General features: G+C 43.1%; 1 protein-coding gene across 9 annotated transcripts in view; it reads right to left on the bottom strand.

Moving 5' to 3' along the window:
• Positions 1-18,455, bottom strand: part of PTPRT (protein tyrosine phosphatase receptor type T) — a 431,612-nt gene that overhangs the window by 207,119 nt on the left and 206,038 nt on the right. For all 9 annotated transcript variants that reach the window (XM_032126644.1, XM_032126648.1, XM_032126650.1 and 6 more), the window contains exon 7: positions 15,992-16,285. In XM_032126644.1, the coding sequence (XP_031982535.1) occupies positions 15,992-16,285 (294 nt within the window). The remainder of the gene's footprint in view (positions 1-15,991; positions 16,286-18,455) is intronic.

Genomic DNA, 18,455 nt, shown 5'->3' with positions numbered 1-18,455 from the left:
ACTTGAACACCAGTGCTTAGAATTAGGCAATAATTAGGTGATTCCTCCTCTTTCATCTGCTACTTCAGCCTCAGCCACACTGAACACGGTAACCATCTTCACACTTCTTTTTCAGTTTTAGATGGCAATTTCAGTGTATAAATAAATAAATATTTACACCATGTCTATATGAATTTGACTGATTCTCTGACGAAGCAGGAGTTAGAAATGCAACTGAAGTGAACTGCAATATCTGGGGGTTGCATCCTCTCCTCCAGATTTTAATGCAATGACAAAACAATGATCTTAAAACGCCTCTTTGTGTGTTTAGAATCACAGAATCACAAAAGGTTTGGGTTGGAAGGCACCTTAAAGACCACCTCATTCCAATACCCTGCCACAGGCAGGGACACCTTCCACTATCCCAGGTTGCTCCAATCCCTGTCCAACCTGGCCTTGAACAGTTCCAGGCAAAAATTTCTTCCTAGCATCTAATCTAAGCCTGGCCTCTTTCAGTTTAAAACCATTCCCCCCTTGTCCTGTCGCTCTCTGTCCATATAAGAATGTCCAGCTTTCCACCCATGAGAATCCCTAAGTGCTTCTCCACAGGGCCTCTCCCAATGACTCCTTCTCCCTGTTTGTGCACATATCAATTTATTGGATCAGGGCCTACGAGCTGTGACACAGGTCAGGCTGCCAGAGCACAAACACAGTTTGTGCTGTGGCAAATTCTTTAGGGAGATAAGTACAGACACACAAACAGAACAAGCACCAGTTTCTCTCTCCAAGGTTCTGCAGAGACAAAAAGTCTCCAACTTACATTATTATAAAAAATACATTATATGGGATAAAATAATGAAACCTTCCCCAAAGCCACTTCTAAGCAAATGACCTGACTTAGTTATATAATTGAGATGCATTTTACTCAGAGGTTACTTCTCTCTCCCTACAAACAACTTTTCAAATACACAAGGCGATTCAGGTGGTTTTCCCCCCAGTTAAGAAATTGTGTCTAAGGAATGATATAATGGCTGAGTTATTATTTGAAAATGGCTTGTCTAACACACCATGCAAGTTTCTAAAAACATTAATTACAACCCAAAAGTCTTATCCAGACAACACAATTTATAGGACAAAAAAAATCCTATTCCACAGTGCCTCATCCTCCTAGGACAATTCCTAGAATCTGAAGGCAGCAGGATTCACAACCCCCTTCACACACCAGTCCAAAGCAAACAGGCACTCGACAGCCGAAAGCTGGGAGAGCACTTAAAGGAAACAAAGATCTGAGCCTGTGCTTTGAGGGAGGAGAAGCTGAGCTCCTACTCCCACAGGACGGAGCATCAGCTCAGCTCTGAAATTCAAATACTTCTTTTCCACCAGATGAGAGATAACAAAATTTAAAGACAATAAAGGAAACAGAAGTGAGAGATGATAATGTAGAAGTTGAACAGCACTCAACCCAGCTCTGCTATATCCACAGTGCTCTTGATAAAATTCCCAACATCCACTGCTGCTCCCTTCTAAATCGAACTGTGAGTGTTAAAACACCCAAAACCACACCATACACAAAAAACCTGGTACAATCCAATGTAAAGGCTGCCAAGAAGCAGCGCCTGCTGAAAGTCCTGTCAAACCTCCCCTCATGGATGCCTCAGCATGTAGGACATGTTAAGCTCTGCACATCACACAGACTGGCACAGATCCTGAGGCTCCCACGCTTCTCTTCCAGCAGACAACACAGAGCAGGGCTCCCTAGATAGTCTAGAGTGGTATTTTAGTGTAAGCAAAGCTAAAATTATAGCAAGCTATATAATTTGGTGGGTACCTCTGAAAGAAACCCAGAAAGCTCAGAGGAATTGTTTGAGCTAAGTGTGATCAGAAGAAGCCACAGTGCTGCTTATTTCCTGCGGCAGTAAAGGCATTCCTGGTGCTCCATGGGGATCTCTGGGTGAGGCAACAGAGCTTCTTCCAGCTCCCCTGCAGCACAGCAAAGAGAGTAAATGTGGGCAGTGAGGGCAGCTTCTTTCTCAGCAGCTTTCTGAGGCTGGAGAAAGCACTTCCAGCCAGGTTCGCAGCCAAGCTCAAAGCTCTGGCTCCACATTCCACTCTCTGTTGACTCTCTTGGAGCTCGACATGAGGGAGAACAGGGAACAGATCCCACAGAGTTGTTTTAGCAACCTGCCCCTACCTTGATGCCCAAAGTAGACATGGAGGCACCACACAACTAAAATAAACTCCCATTTTCCTGTGCCAGAGTATCACAGGGAAAGCTGCCAGCTTTGCCACTCCAGAAAGGTTTCCCATCCTGAGGAGGAGCGATATAGCAGACAGGAGAACACAGACAGCAGCCTGGAAGCAGGGGGTCAGTGCCTGCAGTTTTGCATGGAGAATGAAGGAGGGATTTGTGCCTGACACTCATGAAAGGAAAAGCAAAAGGAAGGTTTAAAAACATGAAAAAACCCAGACCACATTTAATGAGAGTCCATGAATACAGAGTGGGGAAAGAGAGGGTTGGCTTCTGACTCAGGTTTTTGAGTTCTTTGGACCAACAGCAGTGTAACTCTCATAAATATCACAAAAGCAAAGCAGGAAGGAGTTTTAAGGATAGACCTCTCAACACAGTCTGGGAATCACTCAGCTTTGCTGCCCAGAATGTGACCACGTCACTGTCGTTTCCGTGCTCTGAATACACAAGAAGCAAACCTGCAGTGGTGTGAAGGGGCCCAGGGCATCTCCCGGTGTCCTTGTGCTCTCAGGAGGGAACAGATGGAGTGCTGCAGGCTACGAGTTGCTACTGCAGCCCAGCTCCTTTAAGGAAGACAAATTTGAAGGAAATGCTGAAGGTGATATACCATTAGTACCCTGGTCCTTAACCCTGGGGACAACCCGAGGTAGGATTTGTTTCATAAAGTCTTAAAGGCATTTGAGTTTAAAAGCATTTCTATCTGTCAACACATTCAAGTACATGATCAGAGGCAATAGCATTCCGTGACTCCTGTGCAAATCTCTGCACAGTGTGCAAGGGTTTGTCCTCCTGTGCTGAATACAAGGGATTTCTGCATGATGTTTGTAAGCCTGTAACTCAGGCAGCAATTTAATTCCATCCTGCTTTTCTCACCTAACCTCTGGAGGATAACTTCTTTTTAGAGTTATTTACCTGTAGTGGGGAATACACGGTCACACAAACACATCTGTCTGGGTAGGAACATCAGGGAGGAACTGTTAAGATTTGCTGACAGCTGAAAAGATCTGAGCAATCCAAGTGGAAAGGGTTGAATGGAGAAAAATGATTGTGCCAGGGGGAGTGGTAAACACAGGATGGGTGCTGCAGTGAGGGAAATACACCCCTAAGGGAGGAAAATTTGTTTCTCAGGGACCAAAGGTTATAGAACTGAGTCACAGAATCCCAGAATGGCTTAGGTTGGGAGGGACCTTAACATTCATCTCATTCCAACGCCCTACCGTGGGCGGGGACATCTTCTCCAAAGAAACTCTGAATTATTTGCAAGGTCCTTTTCCCAAGTGTTTGGACAATGCTCTCAGACTGGAATTCACACTGGAATTTTTGGGTCTTTTTGGTGGCTGCCCCATCCCTGGGAGTGTTCAAGGTCAGGCTGGATGGGGCTTGGAGCAACCTGGGCAAGTGGAAGGTGTCCCTGCCCATGGCAGGGGTGGAACCAGATGAGCTTTAAGGTCCCTTCCAACCCAAACCATTCTGTGATAAATACAGCAAAGAGTGGACGTTTCAGAGCTCTGTGTTGCAAATAAGAGGAGGAAGCCACAGGACCTGATTGCTACTGGAATATTGTGGTTTAAGAACTGACATATGAACACGTTTCTTCATTGCTCAAAATTAAGGTGATGCAGTGCAAATATTTTAGCCCAAATTGCTCTAATCAAAAAAGAAAAAAAAAAAATCCCACAAAAACCAGACCTCTTTCCCTGAACAAGAAAAACAACAGCACTAAAGCAATTTAGAACAGAAAACACACACCCCAGCAAACAGCACTGCTTGAAAAGAATTTTGAGAGTTTTTGTTATAGAATAAAAATATCCCACCAGTTCTTTTTTTTTTTTTTTTAATGTTCTGACATTGTACCTTTAATGATGTTACCTTTGCTTAACACACCTGGAGCACAGACAATGCTCTGCCTTCCCCTCTCTCGATAACCAGCACTTGTTTTTAAACACCTCAGGGTTTCACTGCCAAGGGACACCCCTGTGACAGACAAAAGGCCAGAATGACAAGCAGATAATGATTGTGCCTTCAGCACACAGGTACATTCCTACAGCCTAAAGAGGACTTTAACAAGGTAAAGTCACTTCTAGCACAGGCCACCACGGGCAGGTTTGGAGATTATTTCTTATTATAAGCAAGAGCATCTTTTACACTGGGACAGGCAGGGACAAATAGGGACAGACAAACTATTGCTCGTATAAATTAATTAACCAAGTCTGAAACCCCAGGAGTGCTGACACCAACCTGGGAGCCTCAGTCCCATGGGTGCCAGTGGAAAATTCTATAAAAATGCCTGATGGGTTGCAGCGTAACACACCAATAATCATATGAAGCACCTGTTTGCACAGAGTCTGCTTCCAACTCTTTTACGCTGAGCTATTTACTTCTGTCTGAAAATAAGTAAATATTTGCTCTGCTGTGCCAGCTGGATCAGGGGAAAGCTCTGAACTGCCTCTGCTAGACAGGAGAAGGCTGGCAGAAGGTGCCTATCTGGAGTTCACATACACAACATTAATTGGAAGCAACAACTATTGAAAACAGCTTCAGAACAGAAATGGGAACAACAAAAGTAGATATAAAATTCATTTTCACTCTGCAGATTTTATGTCAGGCGCTGCAAATTTCATCTTTTAACTCTGTGGTTCCTGATTTCTTTAGAAGAGAGGACAAAAACCAGAGTCAGAAAAGCTGAATTTTGACAAAGGAAAGGGAAGTTTTATAACTGAAACTTGTATGAGTGCCTTGTCTGATTTTGAAGGAACAGATAATGTACATGCTGAGATGTGATGGGAATCAGTGTTTACAAGAAACTTAACTCTTATCACCTGAAACCCCTTCCATCACCACAGATCAAATTATGGAATGAAAATTCAACACTTCACAACTGGATTTTAATCTGTTGCTCCTATCAGACAACAACTCAGACGACATTTGGGCAATCTTAGAGCAGCAACTGCTTTGTCTGAGCTGCCATAAGACAGTTTTAATTCCATATGAAATAAAAAACCATCACAGTTCTAGACCTCCTTTCAGGCACAGTTTCTTTAGTGAAATGGGATTCTTTCTGTCCAGGAAAAAGAATCATGTGGATCTTTTCCCAGAGGAATGTGTTGTGAATGTAAACATAAACACTGTAGCAAAGGGACCTATAGAACAGAAGGTGGAAAGATTTATTCCTGTAATAGGTTAAAAAATAATCCATCTGAAGGGGATAAAACCAACTGTGAAGAACTTTTTTTATACAAATACAGTAGTTCACACATAGCATTGCCTTTGAAGCAGTATTCCTTGTCTTAAATTCAGCATCCCACTCCTCTGCCTCAGTCCCTCCCCTGTTAAAACAGCCAACTTCATGTCAACAGTTTATCATCTTACTAAAAATGTTATTAAATAAAGTTATCACTTGAAGGCTTTATCTTCCAAGTGGTGGAGTTCCTTGATATATAATCTAATCCTCCAGGCTCACCAAAAAATTTCGTCAAACTTCATTAATGGACAAATCAATTTCTGCTGGTTTGGATCTATTTGTAAGACCTGCTTCCCTCCTGGTTTGTTTTCATGGTTTTTTTTCTTTCTTCTCTAGTGAATGCTAGAAAACATCTCCACGTGCCACAGGGAGGAAATGACGGCGTTCAGGCTTTCACATTTTGTTATCTTGTGAGTTGTGGTCGCGCTTTAAATCCCCTTCTGATGGTCTCTGCACCAAGATTTGAGTTTAATAATTTGAAGGATTATTGGCAGCTGAAATGAGGATTTGTGGATCCTGAGCAAAATGCATTGTAATAACAACTGTCAGGCTGATTTGAATGCTCAGGCCTCTAAGTCTCCCCAGCAATATTGGAGTACTTTGATGCAGTCACAGCTATGGTCTGTACTTCAGTATTATTTCTGAAGTCATAAAAAATTCCACTGCTTCACAGTTTCAAGAAAACCAGCCAAATTAAAAAAAAACCCAAAGAAAAAAGCCCAAAGCTTTTAAGCTTTTAGCTTACAAAACTAAAAAAACCAAAAGAAGTTAAAAGGAGTTGAAAGCATTTCCTTTTCCTCACTGAGCTCAGTTGAATAACAAATAATTAAAAGGGTGGCTAGGTATCTAAACCCCAATCCAGTCCTGGGGCCATGGCAGTCAGCTGGATCACAAATCCAGGGCCTGGGGAGATCAGGGGTCTTTGCTTCTCCACCTGTGCAATGGTAAGTGCAAAGGGATCCCAGAACTCCCCAAAGGGCAACAAGAGCCCTGCTCTGGGTTTGTCATGTTCAGGTACTGCCTTTAACAGGTGGCAGAAATGCCCACGGACAGAACAGCTGGCTAAAAATGACTTTTTAAAGTCCATTTTTAAGCTCAAACAATATGAAAATGCCACGTGCTTGTGCAGCCAGCCAGCCACCCCACTGCAAACCAGGTTCTGCACTCTCATGCTCCATCTGCTGGTTCTGCAACATGATTTAAGATACCAACGTGCCTTTTTTTTTGTCCCCCAGCTGTGCAAAACCCCTGCTCATCTGGCTGAGTTGCCCAGTGTTAAAGAAGAAGTCATGTTCATCTCAACATTTCAGAGTCCACTGGGGAAAAATAAAAGGGTAAAATATATTTATGACAGAATGTAAACAAGCTAAACATGTAAGGAAGAAAACTGTTCCTAAATGTCTTGCAAATGCCTTAGGGTTAAAAGCCTTAGCATGGTAAAAATGTAGTGCTCTCTTCCATTTTGCTTCTGCCTGGCTTTTGTGCTCTATGTTAAAGCATCCATGAAAGCCAATTAATGTGCATTTTATTCTTTGAAACGTTTAAAATTGGCCACTTTCAGCGTATAAACTCTCAGCATCACTTATTATTTGAGTGCTTTTCAATGCAGACTTGTGTGTGTTAACAACACATTTGAAAACGAAAGTCATTTATGTTTCAGCTGCCTTTGGAAAAGCAACAAGAGAAACACAAGCAGGAAGCAACGTTTGTCCCAGGACAAAGATGAGATCATGACTATGCAAATCCTTAATGGATGCTTTGCAAGGCTGGCTCTGTCATTGATTCCCGGGATGAGCTATGGCACAGAGGAGGCAAAGCCACCTCCCTCTGGTCCTCCTCACTCCCGATTCAATGGGTAACACATGCACTGCAGGAACAGGCACACAGCATCCTCCTTCCCCAGTTTCCTCCCACTAAACTGGGCTTTTCACACTCGGATAAAGCCACAGCTGGAAACGATCATCTCAGCGCACCCTCGGAAAACCAACAGAAGCAGTAATAACATGGTAATAAGGGACGAGATTTTATGAAAGATGCCTCGTAACTGAAGACTAAAAGACACCATGCAATTTAAATAAAATTGCTTTTAGCAGGGGACTGAGTGACAATGGAGGGAAAATGCCTGGCCTGTTTTTGCAAATGGTGGGGTAGATTTTCAGTGGGTGTAAAATGCTGACTCGGGCAAAGCAGTGCCAGGTTTGCACGAGCTAAGGATACAGCCCTGTGCAGTCACATTTTTAGGACCCCACTGGAGAAACCCTTAAATTGAGAATGCTGAAATGAAGCTTCACAAGCAAGTAGGGAAGCAGTTATTAACACATCAAATATCTGCTTATGTTGCTTCCCTCCCTGTACAATTCTGTTAAGTGAGCTGAAAAGAGGAAACACACAATTACCCGAAAGCACACAAGAAAACTCAAACAACATCGTGTTGTGCACAAAGCATCCAGTTCCCTGATTAACCCAGGCTGGCTTGGTAACACAGCAGCTGAGGCAATTTTGGGTTGGTTTCTCTGGGCGCCACTTGTGTCCAGGCTCCAGTCCTGAATATCTGGAATCATTCATGTGGGCCTGTCCTGTCAGCGACCTCGTACAGAGCCTCCATGTGTGCCCAGCATATTTCAAACAGAATCACAGCATCACTGAGGTCGGAAAAGACCTCCAAAGTTCATCAAGTCCAACCTGTGACCAATCCCCACCTTGTTACCCAGCCCAGAGCACTGAGTGCCACGGCCAGCTGTTCCTTGAACACCTCTGGGGATGGGGACTCCACCACTCCTTGGTCAGCCACTTCCAATGTTTAACCATCCTTTCTGGGAAGAAATTCCTGCTGCTGTCCACCCTGCCCCTCCCCTGGCCCAGCCTGAGGCCGCTCCCTCTCCTCCTGTCCCTGTTCCCTGGGAGCAGAGCCCGACCCCCCCGGCTGCCCCCTCCTGTCAGGGACTTGTGCAGAGCCACAAGGTCCCCCCTGAGCCTCCTTTGCTCCAGGCTGAGCCCCTTTCCCAGCTCCCTCAGCCACTCCTGGTGCTCCAGACCTTTCTCCAGCTCCATTCCCTTCTCTGGACACGCTCAAGCACCTCAAGCTGTAGAAATACATCCTTGAAAAACTGCAGCAAAAATCCAGCTGGTTTGTATTCCCTCCAAATTTGATTCAAACCCACTGTTCCCTTAGAAGAGCAGTGTGCACACAGCAGATGTTCAGCTGCCTCACATCTATAACACCACAAATTCAAGCAGTGCTCGAGGATTTTTCTGAGTCCAACAAAACAGAATGGGGCTTTGTTGGTTTTGTTTCAGGCTTTTTTGTTTTGTTTTCTCCTCTCTCCTTTTCTATTTTTGCCTCTCCAGATTAAGAATAGCTGTTTGGGATGAAGCCTGGACAGAACTCAGGAGACAAGAAACATCAAAAAGAACAGTGTCCTAAATTCAGCTGGTGTGAAATCAAGAGCTGGGAAGGTTCACTTCTTTTAGGAGAAGTTGTGAAATCCCACCATTAGTGAGAACAGTTCTTGGCATAAGAGCCTTATGCCTTTATGGAAGCTGTCATCTTCCTGACCAGCCTGCCCACTCCAAAAATAATGCTAAATTCAAACCACATTCTGGAAAAGTATTAAATTAAACAGCAACAGCACCAGGCAGAAAGAGTGTGATGTGGAAATTAATAATTAGACTTCCTCCTAAACAATAAAAATAAAAATAATTTAAAAAAAAACCCATTTCTGGATAACAAACTGCCTTTGCAGATAAAAAAGTAAATCCCTAGAATTTAAATCCATCATGAACAAAATCCCTCTGGAAAAAAAAAATCCAGACCAAAGCATTATTATGGCTGGCTTTATATTCAGAACTGTATTTACGCAGACTAAGATAAGGGCAATCAATCCCCAGGCCTCAGGACAAAAAGCTGATCTTCTGCAAGGATCAGGATAAAGAAAATTCCTCACCATATGTCCTGTGGTTAAAGGCAATAGGGGACGTGCTTTGTGAGACTCGGCAATGTTCAGGGATTGCTCAGTGCTGGAAACAAAGATCAGATTTATGGCACACTGATGTGCTCCAGCAGTAAATCCCAGCCTCGCCTCTGCACGTTGCTGCTTTCCCACACATGGAATTTAGTGCCTGAACTTTGGATGGATCGCAGCCTCACACCAGACCAAGGATCCTGTCAGCTCCAACAGTTTGGTTTTTCAGGAGTCCTGTGTTCCCTCAGTCACTCAAAATGCACCAAAACACTCTGCTCCCCCTTACCATTTAATCTCCTCCCAGATTCTTTCTGTCCCATACAGGTTGTCCCTGTTGTTATGTCTCAGATTACAGAGCTGCTTCTTCTTCCAATTCTTTTCCAGTAAATAATTCACAGATCCAATCTATCCTCTATTCTCTGAAAGGTGTCTTTCCAGGGCAACCACATTTCTACAGCCAACACATACATAACTTGATCCTGATGGTTCCTCAGAGGGACACCTTTTGCCTGGGTGAAACCAGCTGTGACTTGAAGAGAAACCAGAAAGACATTTGTCATCAAGAAATACATCACCTTTTCTTTTTTTCCCATGTTTTTCACTTGTTAATTAAAGGGTAGCTGTTGTCTTTCTACTCTGACAAAGAATAAGTGAGGACAGGGAAGGAATAAAGAAGAAACCAAGATCTATTTATCTATTTAATCAATTTTGCAGGGAAAAGTCATCATCTTGCATGCAAAGGGACTTAATCCGTTAGGATGAAGCCTCTGTCTTTCAGCAATGCTACCAGGCTGTTTCCAAGCACAAACCGGGGATCAAGGATCAAAATGAAGGAATATTGTATTTCTGTAATTCTAATCCCTCTGGCTCACATGCCAAAGGCTATTTGAGGTGGAATGAAAACAGAGCTTCAATCATCAAGGTAAGAAATGTTCCTGGAATGAGTACCAGTCTCACAGGCTTTGGGGGATCCACAGACCCAAACTCAGACCCGAGGATGAGCCATTCCCAAGGCTGCCAGAGCTCCAGGAGCGTTTGGACAGCGCTCCCAGGGATGCCCAGGCTGGGGTTGTTGGGGTGTCTGTGCAGGGCCAGCAGCTGGGCTGGATGATCCTGTGGGTCCTTTCCAGCTCAGGATATTCTAGAATTCTATGGTAAAGTTTTCCTTCACTTGCTAAAAAAGCCTCTATTTCCCCCACCATCTCCATGTAAAGTTACAGGAGACTGGAGCCAAGAGTTAAAATTTAACGTTAATAGGGGAAATTAATGCATCTTTCAGCACAAGGCTTAGAGTGGCTCCAAGTCAAATTAGTCTGTGAATCAGTGGTTTCAATAATACCAAAAACTCACTTGTACAGAATACTCTTTCAAATCGCTTGATATGCCTTTTGTGCAGTGCTTTGAATCATATATCTGAGTTTTAATTTGGTTTTTTTATTATAAGCTTGAGAAAAAAAAAAAGAAGGCAGTAGGGTGGCAACCTTGAATCTTATTTTTCAGCATCAACGTGTGAAAGTTTCCTATTTAATGGGAGATATCACCTTAATATTAAGCCAGAAAGAAGTGGTTTTGAACTCATACTCAGTGCACATACTTGTGGTTGTTCAGTTCATACATTTCGTAACAGTGTGCAAATACCTCCTTTTCTAACACCTGTAATAGAGCAGAAGACAGAAATATTTCTATGAATTTGGAACTCTTCTCTTAAACCAACACAAAATGCCAAAAGCTGCTTACTACTGGTAAACTTCACTAGATTTCGTGGCAACAAAGTACCTGTTAACAACCAGAGGAAAAGGTTTTCCAGCCACTTGGTAACATCATACCGAACTCAGAATGTTCAGATCATTTGCATTTGTATCAGCCACTTTATCCAGACTAGTTTTAAAAGGAGTATTGAATTCAGCCCCATCATTCAAGACTAACTTTTATTTCCCTAGGCCTACACCAAAAATTGAGTATTGATCTTGACAACTGCTCCTTTTTGCAGGAGCTAAATCACCCTGTGCTGATTAAGGCAGTCTCCAGCAGCTCATCCAAAGGGAAAGGCAGCGTGTGAGCCCTGGGAATTTTTCATATGAGGACAAACTTCCTATCACCACAAGCCTGTTCCTTGAGGAATCATTGCCATGTGTTTTCTGGGGGAGATGATGGGGTTTCTCAGGACTTCTTCTCCCCTCCCATTCCTCACCAAACAATTCTCCTGCTTCCAAGCCACAAGGTCATTAAACCATCCCCATTTTACAAGTCACCTGTTGTCATCACCCAAAAAGGCAGAGAATTATAAAGTCATCGAGGCTGGAAAAGCCCTTTGAGATCAGGGTCCAACCATTAACCCAACACTGCCTTGTTCACCACTAAACCACATCCACACACCTTGTGAACACTTCCAGGGGATGGATGGCTGCCCCAGCCATATTCCAATGCTTGACACCTCTTTCAGTAAGGATTTTTTTTCCTAATACCCAATTTAAATCTCCCCTAACACAGCTTGAGGCCCTTTCCTCTCCTTCTGCTGCCTGTTCCCTGGGAGCAGAGCCTGATCCCCACCTGGCCACAATGTCTTTTCAGGGAGATTTAGAGAGGGATAAGGTGCCCCTGGGGCTCCTTTGCTTTAGTCTCAACAGCTAATAAAGATCAGCCAATGTTCTAATGAAGCTAATGGGACCTAATGTTCAAGGCAGCTTTTCCGGGCAGTATTTTAATCAGGAATAAGTACTGATCACAAAGAAAGTCTTTCCTCTGTCCCTTTATTAATATTCATTTAAATACTACTCTTTGGCCTTGTTTTTCATGTGAGTTGGCCCCACTAGAAGGCAAGCAGTTTTCAGATGAGATTTCCTGCATGATGATGACCTCAAATGCAAACTTTTCCCTTTTTTCCACCCACCAGGGCTAAAAACAACTTTTCCCCTACTCTGCCTTCTGTGGAAACTGAAGAAAGAAAAAAAAAAAAAACAAACAACAACAACAACAAAAAAAGCAGGGGAATAGTCAATAAGCAAAAAGAAAATAAGCCTCAAGCCTCCCAAAGCACACTCTTGTGAACAAAGGCCATGGAACAAGGATTTTAAAGAGCTCTGTTTATCTATAGAGGATGGCTAAAATGCCCCACACTTAGAAAACCAGTGCTGAATACTAGGCACTATTGGGAACTGTGTTCAAACACTCTATTCTAATCCTGCTATCTCCTCAACCTATTATTTTGGGGATAAAAACTAATATTTCCTATCTATCTTTCCTTTAACCTACCTTCAACCACATGTCTGGTCTTAACCTTAAGCAGTCTCTCTCTTTTCCCCATTCCCTGCTGAGCAACTCTTCCCTCTCACTGACACTTTACTGGGTTATGCCTCAAGGTCATTTAATTTTTTCCTGTCCCAAGTAATGACCCTTCACACTCCATGAGAAAAACAAACTCAAATCCAAAATTCAAAGCCCACAACAAACAAACAAAAAAATCATTTGTGCAGCGTTTGCCATATTTCTGGCAGTTGGCTTTTCCTTGAAGGAGGTAGGCTGGGATGTAATTTTCAGTATTATTTCTATAGATCAAATATTAATCAAGCCTTGTAATGCTGTCCTGTAGGACACCAAAAGTGGGGTAACAGATGCCTGGGTGCATACTGCTAGTAGAAACTTAGGTATTGTCCAGTTTAATAAAACTTCTTTATGTTCATTTAGACCTTCCTTAATTATCTGATGGGTTTTAGCTAATCAAAACAAACTTTTCAAGTCCAAAACCTTTCAAACAACTTCCATTCAGTCTGATCAAAATCTGAAACTAAAGAATGATTTTGGTAAGAGTTGTCAGGATGCCTCAGCTCATCCAGGACCATCCTGGCCATGCTTTTGCTCTGATAGTCAAGAAACACACAGCAGACAAGGGCAACTTTGTAAATGAGCTTCTGTTACTTGAAGTGGAAGAGCAGCATGATCCTTCCCAAATCTTTTCATTTTTATCTCTAAATAAGAATCTCATTACAATCTGTTCTTAAACTGAAAGCTATGCCAGCAGTTACTCAGCCTCTCCAGAACAAAAAATATACAGTCTCTATGTGAAAAGAGCTTTGAAGAGCATTCAGTACAAGGGATATTGACTTCCCTCTCTTAGGAGGTTGCAGCCACCTTCTGCTTATTGTTACACTAATTTCTAGCAATTTAAATAAGTAAATACTCCTCCAGCACAGGTGATATTGTCTACTCTTACTCCTGCAGTCCATTTTGTTACCTTTATTTGTGGGCTTAATAAACACAGCACAACTCTGAACAGCGCAGTAAAACCGGGCAGCTCCAATCACCTACTGATTGCATACAAATGTGAAGGAGTTTGGTACTTCTTTCTTGCTCAGAAAAGGTAAAGACAAATAATAAAACAACAACAACAAAAAAAAAATCACGTGAAAAAAGCAGTATCGCTCATCCCTCAACTATTTTAAAACCCCTCAATTTTCCCTGATGTCATTCTTTAGGTACTCTTAGGAAAATCAAGGCAGCAGAGCTGTTTTCTCAGCTCAGCACATTTTTGAAAATCTTCACCGTGAAAGTTTTGTGTAATTACCCTCAAAATGGTGTTCTGAAGGAGTTCCACGACGTATGGAAATTGGGATAATGAGTTGCATTTTCTTGTCTCTCATTTCAGTTGGCATTTGGTGAAATTGTACATCTTTATCTATTAAGTCTCTCCCTTCCTCCTGGTCCTCACTTAGATCAAGACCATTACAATTTCTCCCAGCCAGTGCCATAAACAAAACACAAATGCCATCGCCATCAATCTCAACAAGGCCTGTATGACAGCTAACATTAACAGAATGACCTTCTCCAGTTAGATTTTCATTAGCAAAACAGGATGGGAAACAGAAAGTGCCTCAGCTTTGCCAATTTGAACAGATTATCTACATCATCCTTCTCGATGTCAGTCAATACCTGAGCTAGGCAGGAAACTCAGCAATTTGGGGCATAGGACAAGACAATATTATGCACAAAGTGAGCATTTTTTTTTACTTTAACCCCTGAATTAAACCAGCATTCTGTACAGGTAAGGCAGAGAAGTTTGCAAGTTTGGCTGCTGCAGAGAGTGTGACTGCCAAGTGACAACACATCCACTCCAGACCAAATCTGAGCACGTCACGTTTCCATTTGCAAATGCACAGTCCCAGGCCAGGCCTGCAGTGACTTCTGATGATGCCAGAGAATTTGACCACATTAGGGAAGCAGAAGAAAGCCAGAAGGTGAGTAGCAGAACATGTGCCAACTTCCCAAACAGGCCAGGACATCATCCACATCACTTCCATGCCTTCGACACAGCTGCAGCAAAGCCTCTGTCTGTGTCCTACCCAAGGACAGGTGCTGAACAAAGCAAACAGGGCCTCGTGCTCAGATTTATTTATTTTTAACCAAATCTTCTCAAAGGGGCACTAAATTTTCACTGATTTACAACCTGCATAATAAAGGATGTGCCATCCACAACACAGTCAGCCTGCCAGGGTTCCACTCATGGTAGAGAAAGAGGATGTTGCTGGAAATGTTCCTGCTATGAAGTGGATGAGGAACACCAATACTGCACTGCTTAGTCCCATCCCAGGATTATGCTGGCTGTTCTGGATGCCTTCTTCCAACTTCAGATTTGCTATTTGATCAGAAAGAGTAACAGGAAGCAGAATGTTCTTGTAAGTTTTTCACTATCTAAATCCACATGTTGCAAGCCACTAATTTGTGGGGAGGGAAAGAAGGCTGTGTCAAAAGGAGAGCAGCCTTTTAGTGCCTGTTCTTTGTTCATACCACAGTGAGGACCTTGCAAAAATTACAAAAATGAGAGAGAATGAAGTTTTGTGGTGGAAAAAAACCGTGAGGGAGAAAAGTGCTTTGCTCATCCCCTTGCCAGGCACAGGGCTTGATTTCCCTTAATGGCTAATGATTAATGTATGACAACAGGATGAATAGCCAATACATCTGAAAGATGAGCAACATCATCCGTCAGTTTTTCACAGTCCAATATGGCTTAGAAAGAAAGATAGACTACTTCTGTCCCTGGATCAAAATTGATCCATTCCAATATGAAAGAGAAAAAGAAGGTGCTGCACAGTGTTTGAACACAGCCCTTTGTCAGAAATGAGGAGGGGAATCTGTTCCATCAAATGGAACACAAAAATGTAATTTAAAAACTAAATGCTTCCAGCTTCCCCACGGGACACTCAAACTGATATCGGTGTCAATTCGTTAATAACCACTGCAGAACCACTATCCAAGAACAACATAAATTTTGTTATGCACTTAGAGGTGAAAATTTTATCACAGCTTGGTCTTAAGAACAATTTTCCTACTGGAGGACTGGTCATCTGTTTGCCTATTCCAACAGAAAGCAGCCTCACGCTGCAGCAAAAGTTTGTCAGATAAACCACACGCATAAAAACAACAGTTCTTAAACACCTGCCTGTGGAACAACACAAAATACTCCAGGATGCATCAAACTTCACAATGCCAGTTCAGATCCCTGACGAAGCACTGCACCAAGGACGCGTGGCAGAGCATTTGTCAGAGGGAGAGCAGCAGAACCCTTACCTGCACACTTGGTCCTGGTGGTGAGGGGGGGTCCGGGGGGCCCCGTGCCCCCTTCCCCGGGGCGCGTGAGCAGCACTCGGATCTCGTACTCCACGTCGGGGTCCAAGTGCCACAGTTTGTAGTTGGGAGAGTCCACAATGTGCGTCTCTGCCCAGTTGCCCGTGGTGGTGCGGTACTCCACCTCCTTCAGGATGATGGGCCCGTCCCCGATGATGGAGTTGGCGTTGGGTTTGATCCACAGGTACGTGGCCCCCACAGCCAGCAGCTCTGGAGGGGCGATCGGGGTGGGCGGCTCTGGAGGCAAAAACACATCACAAGGAGTCAGAAAATCCAAATTCCCATCACGTATCTGTGCAGTCAGGCTGTCCCAAAGCCTTTTGTAACACAATTTCCCCTCTCGTTTACCAAATCTTTTATAAGCATTTAATCTGCTACTGGAAAGAATTGGGCTTGGGTTTTTTGTGCTTAAATTTCAGCCCCCTTGCGCTGGGGGTAGCATTACCAAGTCAGAAACACTTGTGAAAATACAGGAGCCACAAAGCAGCTTCTGTCTTAAATGGAACACAGAAGTGTCTTTTAGATCATTATGAGGTTTATACTTTCTCCCTCTTGTAAGCATATGAGCAACAGCACTCAGCAGAACCTTGGAGGGTGAGGGAGGGAGAAAGAAATCTTAAATAAAGACAACTGAGTGGCCTTAGCATAAACCATCAATAAAAGGGCTCCAGCACAGCCCTTCCTCTGCCCCGTGACCTGACACAGCAGAATACCCCAATCACTGATTGTGGTGCCATGGTTCTGCCAAGTTCTAATGCTTAACGTGACAAAATTAGCAACGAGTGGAAAACTCAAATCACTTGTTCATTTTCTGATCTTATCTCCCCAAAAATAGAGATAAAAACCAGGATATAATCAAAGCACTAGCTGAGAAAATAGTAGCAAATTTAAACACCAGTGATCATCCCGTGACCAGCAGCCCGGATGCTGCTACAACAGGCTCTAAGTGGGGCTCTTGGTAGCTCAGAACTAAGAAAAACTCCAAGGCAACAGTGAATCAACACCTCCTATGGTGTTTGATTGCAAAGTTTGCTTTGCTTCATAGGGAAAGGTACTCAAGAAAGTCTGCATGAGACCTGAAGAGCACCTGGATGTTTGAGAAGCAGCACAAGGAGGCAGGAACCAGCTATTGAGCATCACCTCTGTGAGAAAACGCAAAGCAAGCTGATAAAAGACATCTCAGCAGCTCCCTTTGATGGAAGCTACAGGGGAAAAAAAAAAAAAAAGAAAAGAAAAAAACAAAACCTACAGAGCTCTGGCTGCCTGCCTGATTTTTATTATTCTTCTTCCCCTTTCTATCAGTGTAAATAACACTTGCATACTGGAAACCACAGGAATAGCATACACCTTGTGCCTTTGAAAACCTGAGCTGAACACTGCGAGATTATGAGCAATTTCCTGAATCTTGTAGAGCTTTCCCTCTGCCACACTCTACTGCGGTTTGCCCTCAGCCCAGAGGACACAAACTCTATTCTCTTGTGAAAATCAGGCAACAAAAAAGAATATTGTTATCAACAGGGGCTTAAAACACTGGCACAGGGTGCCCAGAGCAGCTGTGGCTGCCCCTGGATCCCTGGCAGTGTCCAAGGCCAGGCTGGACGGGGCTTGGAGCAGCCTGGGATGGTGGAAGGTGTCCCTGCACATGACAGGGGGTGGGATGAGATGAGCTTTAAGGTCCTTTCCAACCCAAACTATCCCGTGATCTCCCTCTCAGAAAAAGAAACACATAAATGTTGCAACATAACAAATTTAGAGTTCAGTGGGAGTCATTCTAAACCCCTCCCTCCTATAGATAGTTCCTCAAAGAACCCAGAGGACTGGAAGAATCCAGGATCCACAGAAACGTGGAAGGAAGAACTTTGAGCACCACATCATAGGAGGAAGATGGGATTTTCCCCTCAGGACAATCCTTGCAGGTTAAGATCTGCTCAGTGAAGAGAAACAAATGCACAAAAACTGATCAACTGAAATTTTGCTTGATTTAATTTCCTTCAACTGTTCACAACAAACCATTCTATCTCCTTGAGACTGACTGCAGGAGTTGTGCATTGTACCTCTGGAGAAAAAACAATCTCAATTGTAATTGCAGCAGGTATCCAACTTGAACAATAATCAGTGATGCCAGATATGTTTGCTGTGGAATGTCTGTTTCTGCTTTAATTCTGCACCATTCCCATAACTCCTGGCAGAATCCTTTTCTGACATGAAATGCCAGGCTGATTATGTTTTGACTTACAAAGCTATTTCTCCAAGAAAATTGTTTTCAAGAAATGTGTGTGGATACATTTTCGTTAAAAATCAAATTATTATAAATCACCAGCAGTTTATTACTTGTTTCTTGGTGCAAGACAATTAAAAGATAGACTTGGTGATTTTTATTCCCAATGCAAGAACTACATCTTACAAG

Source organism: Corvus moneduloides, chromosome 17 (genome assembly GCF_009650955.1).
Source record: "Corvus moneduloides isolate bCorMon1 chromosome 17, bCorMon1.pri, whole genome shotgun sequence".
NCBI classification, from domain to species: domain Eukaryota; kingdom Metazoa; phylum Chordata; class Aves; order Passeriformes; family Corvidae; genus Corvus; species Corvus moneduloides.
The sequence above is the reverse complement of the archived record's forward strand: the minus strand, read 5'-3'. Positions and strand labels throughout refer to the sequence as shown.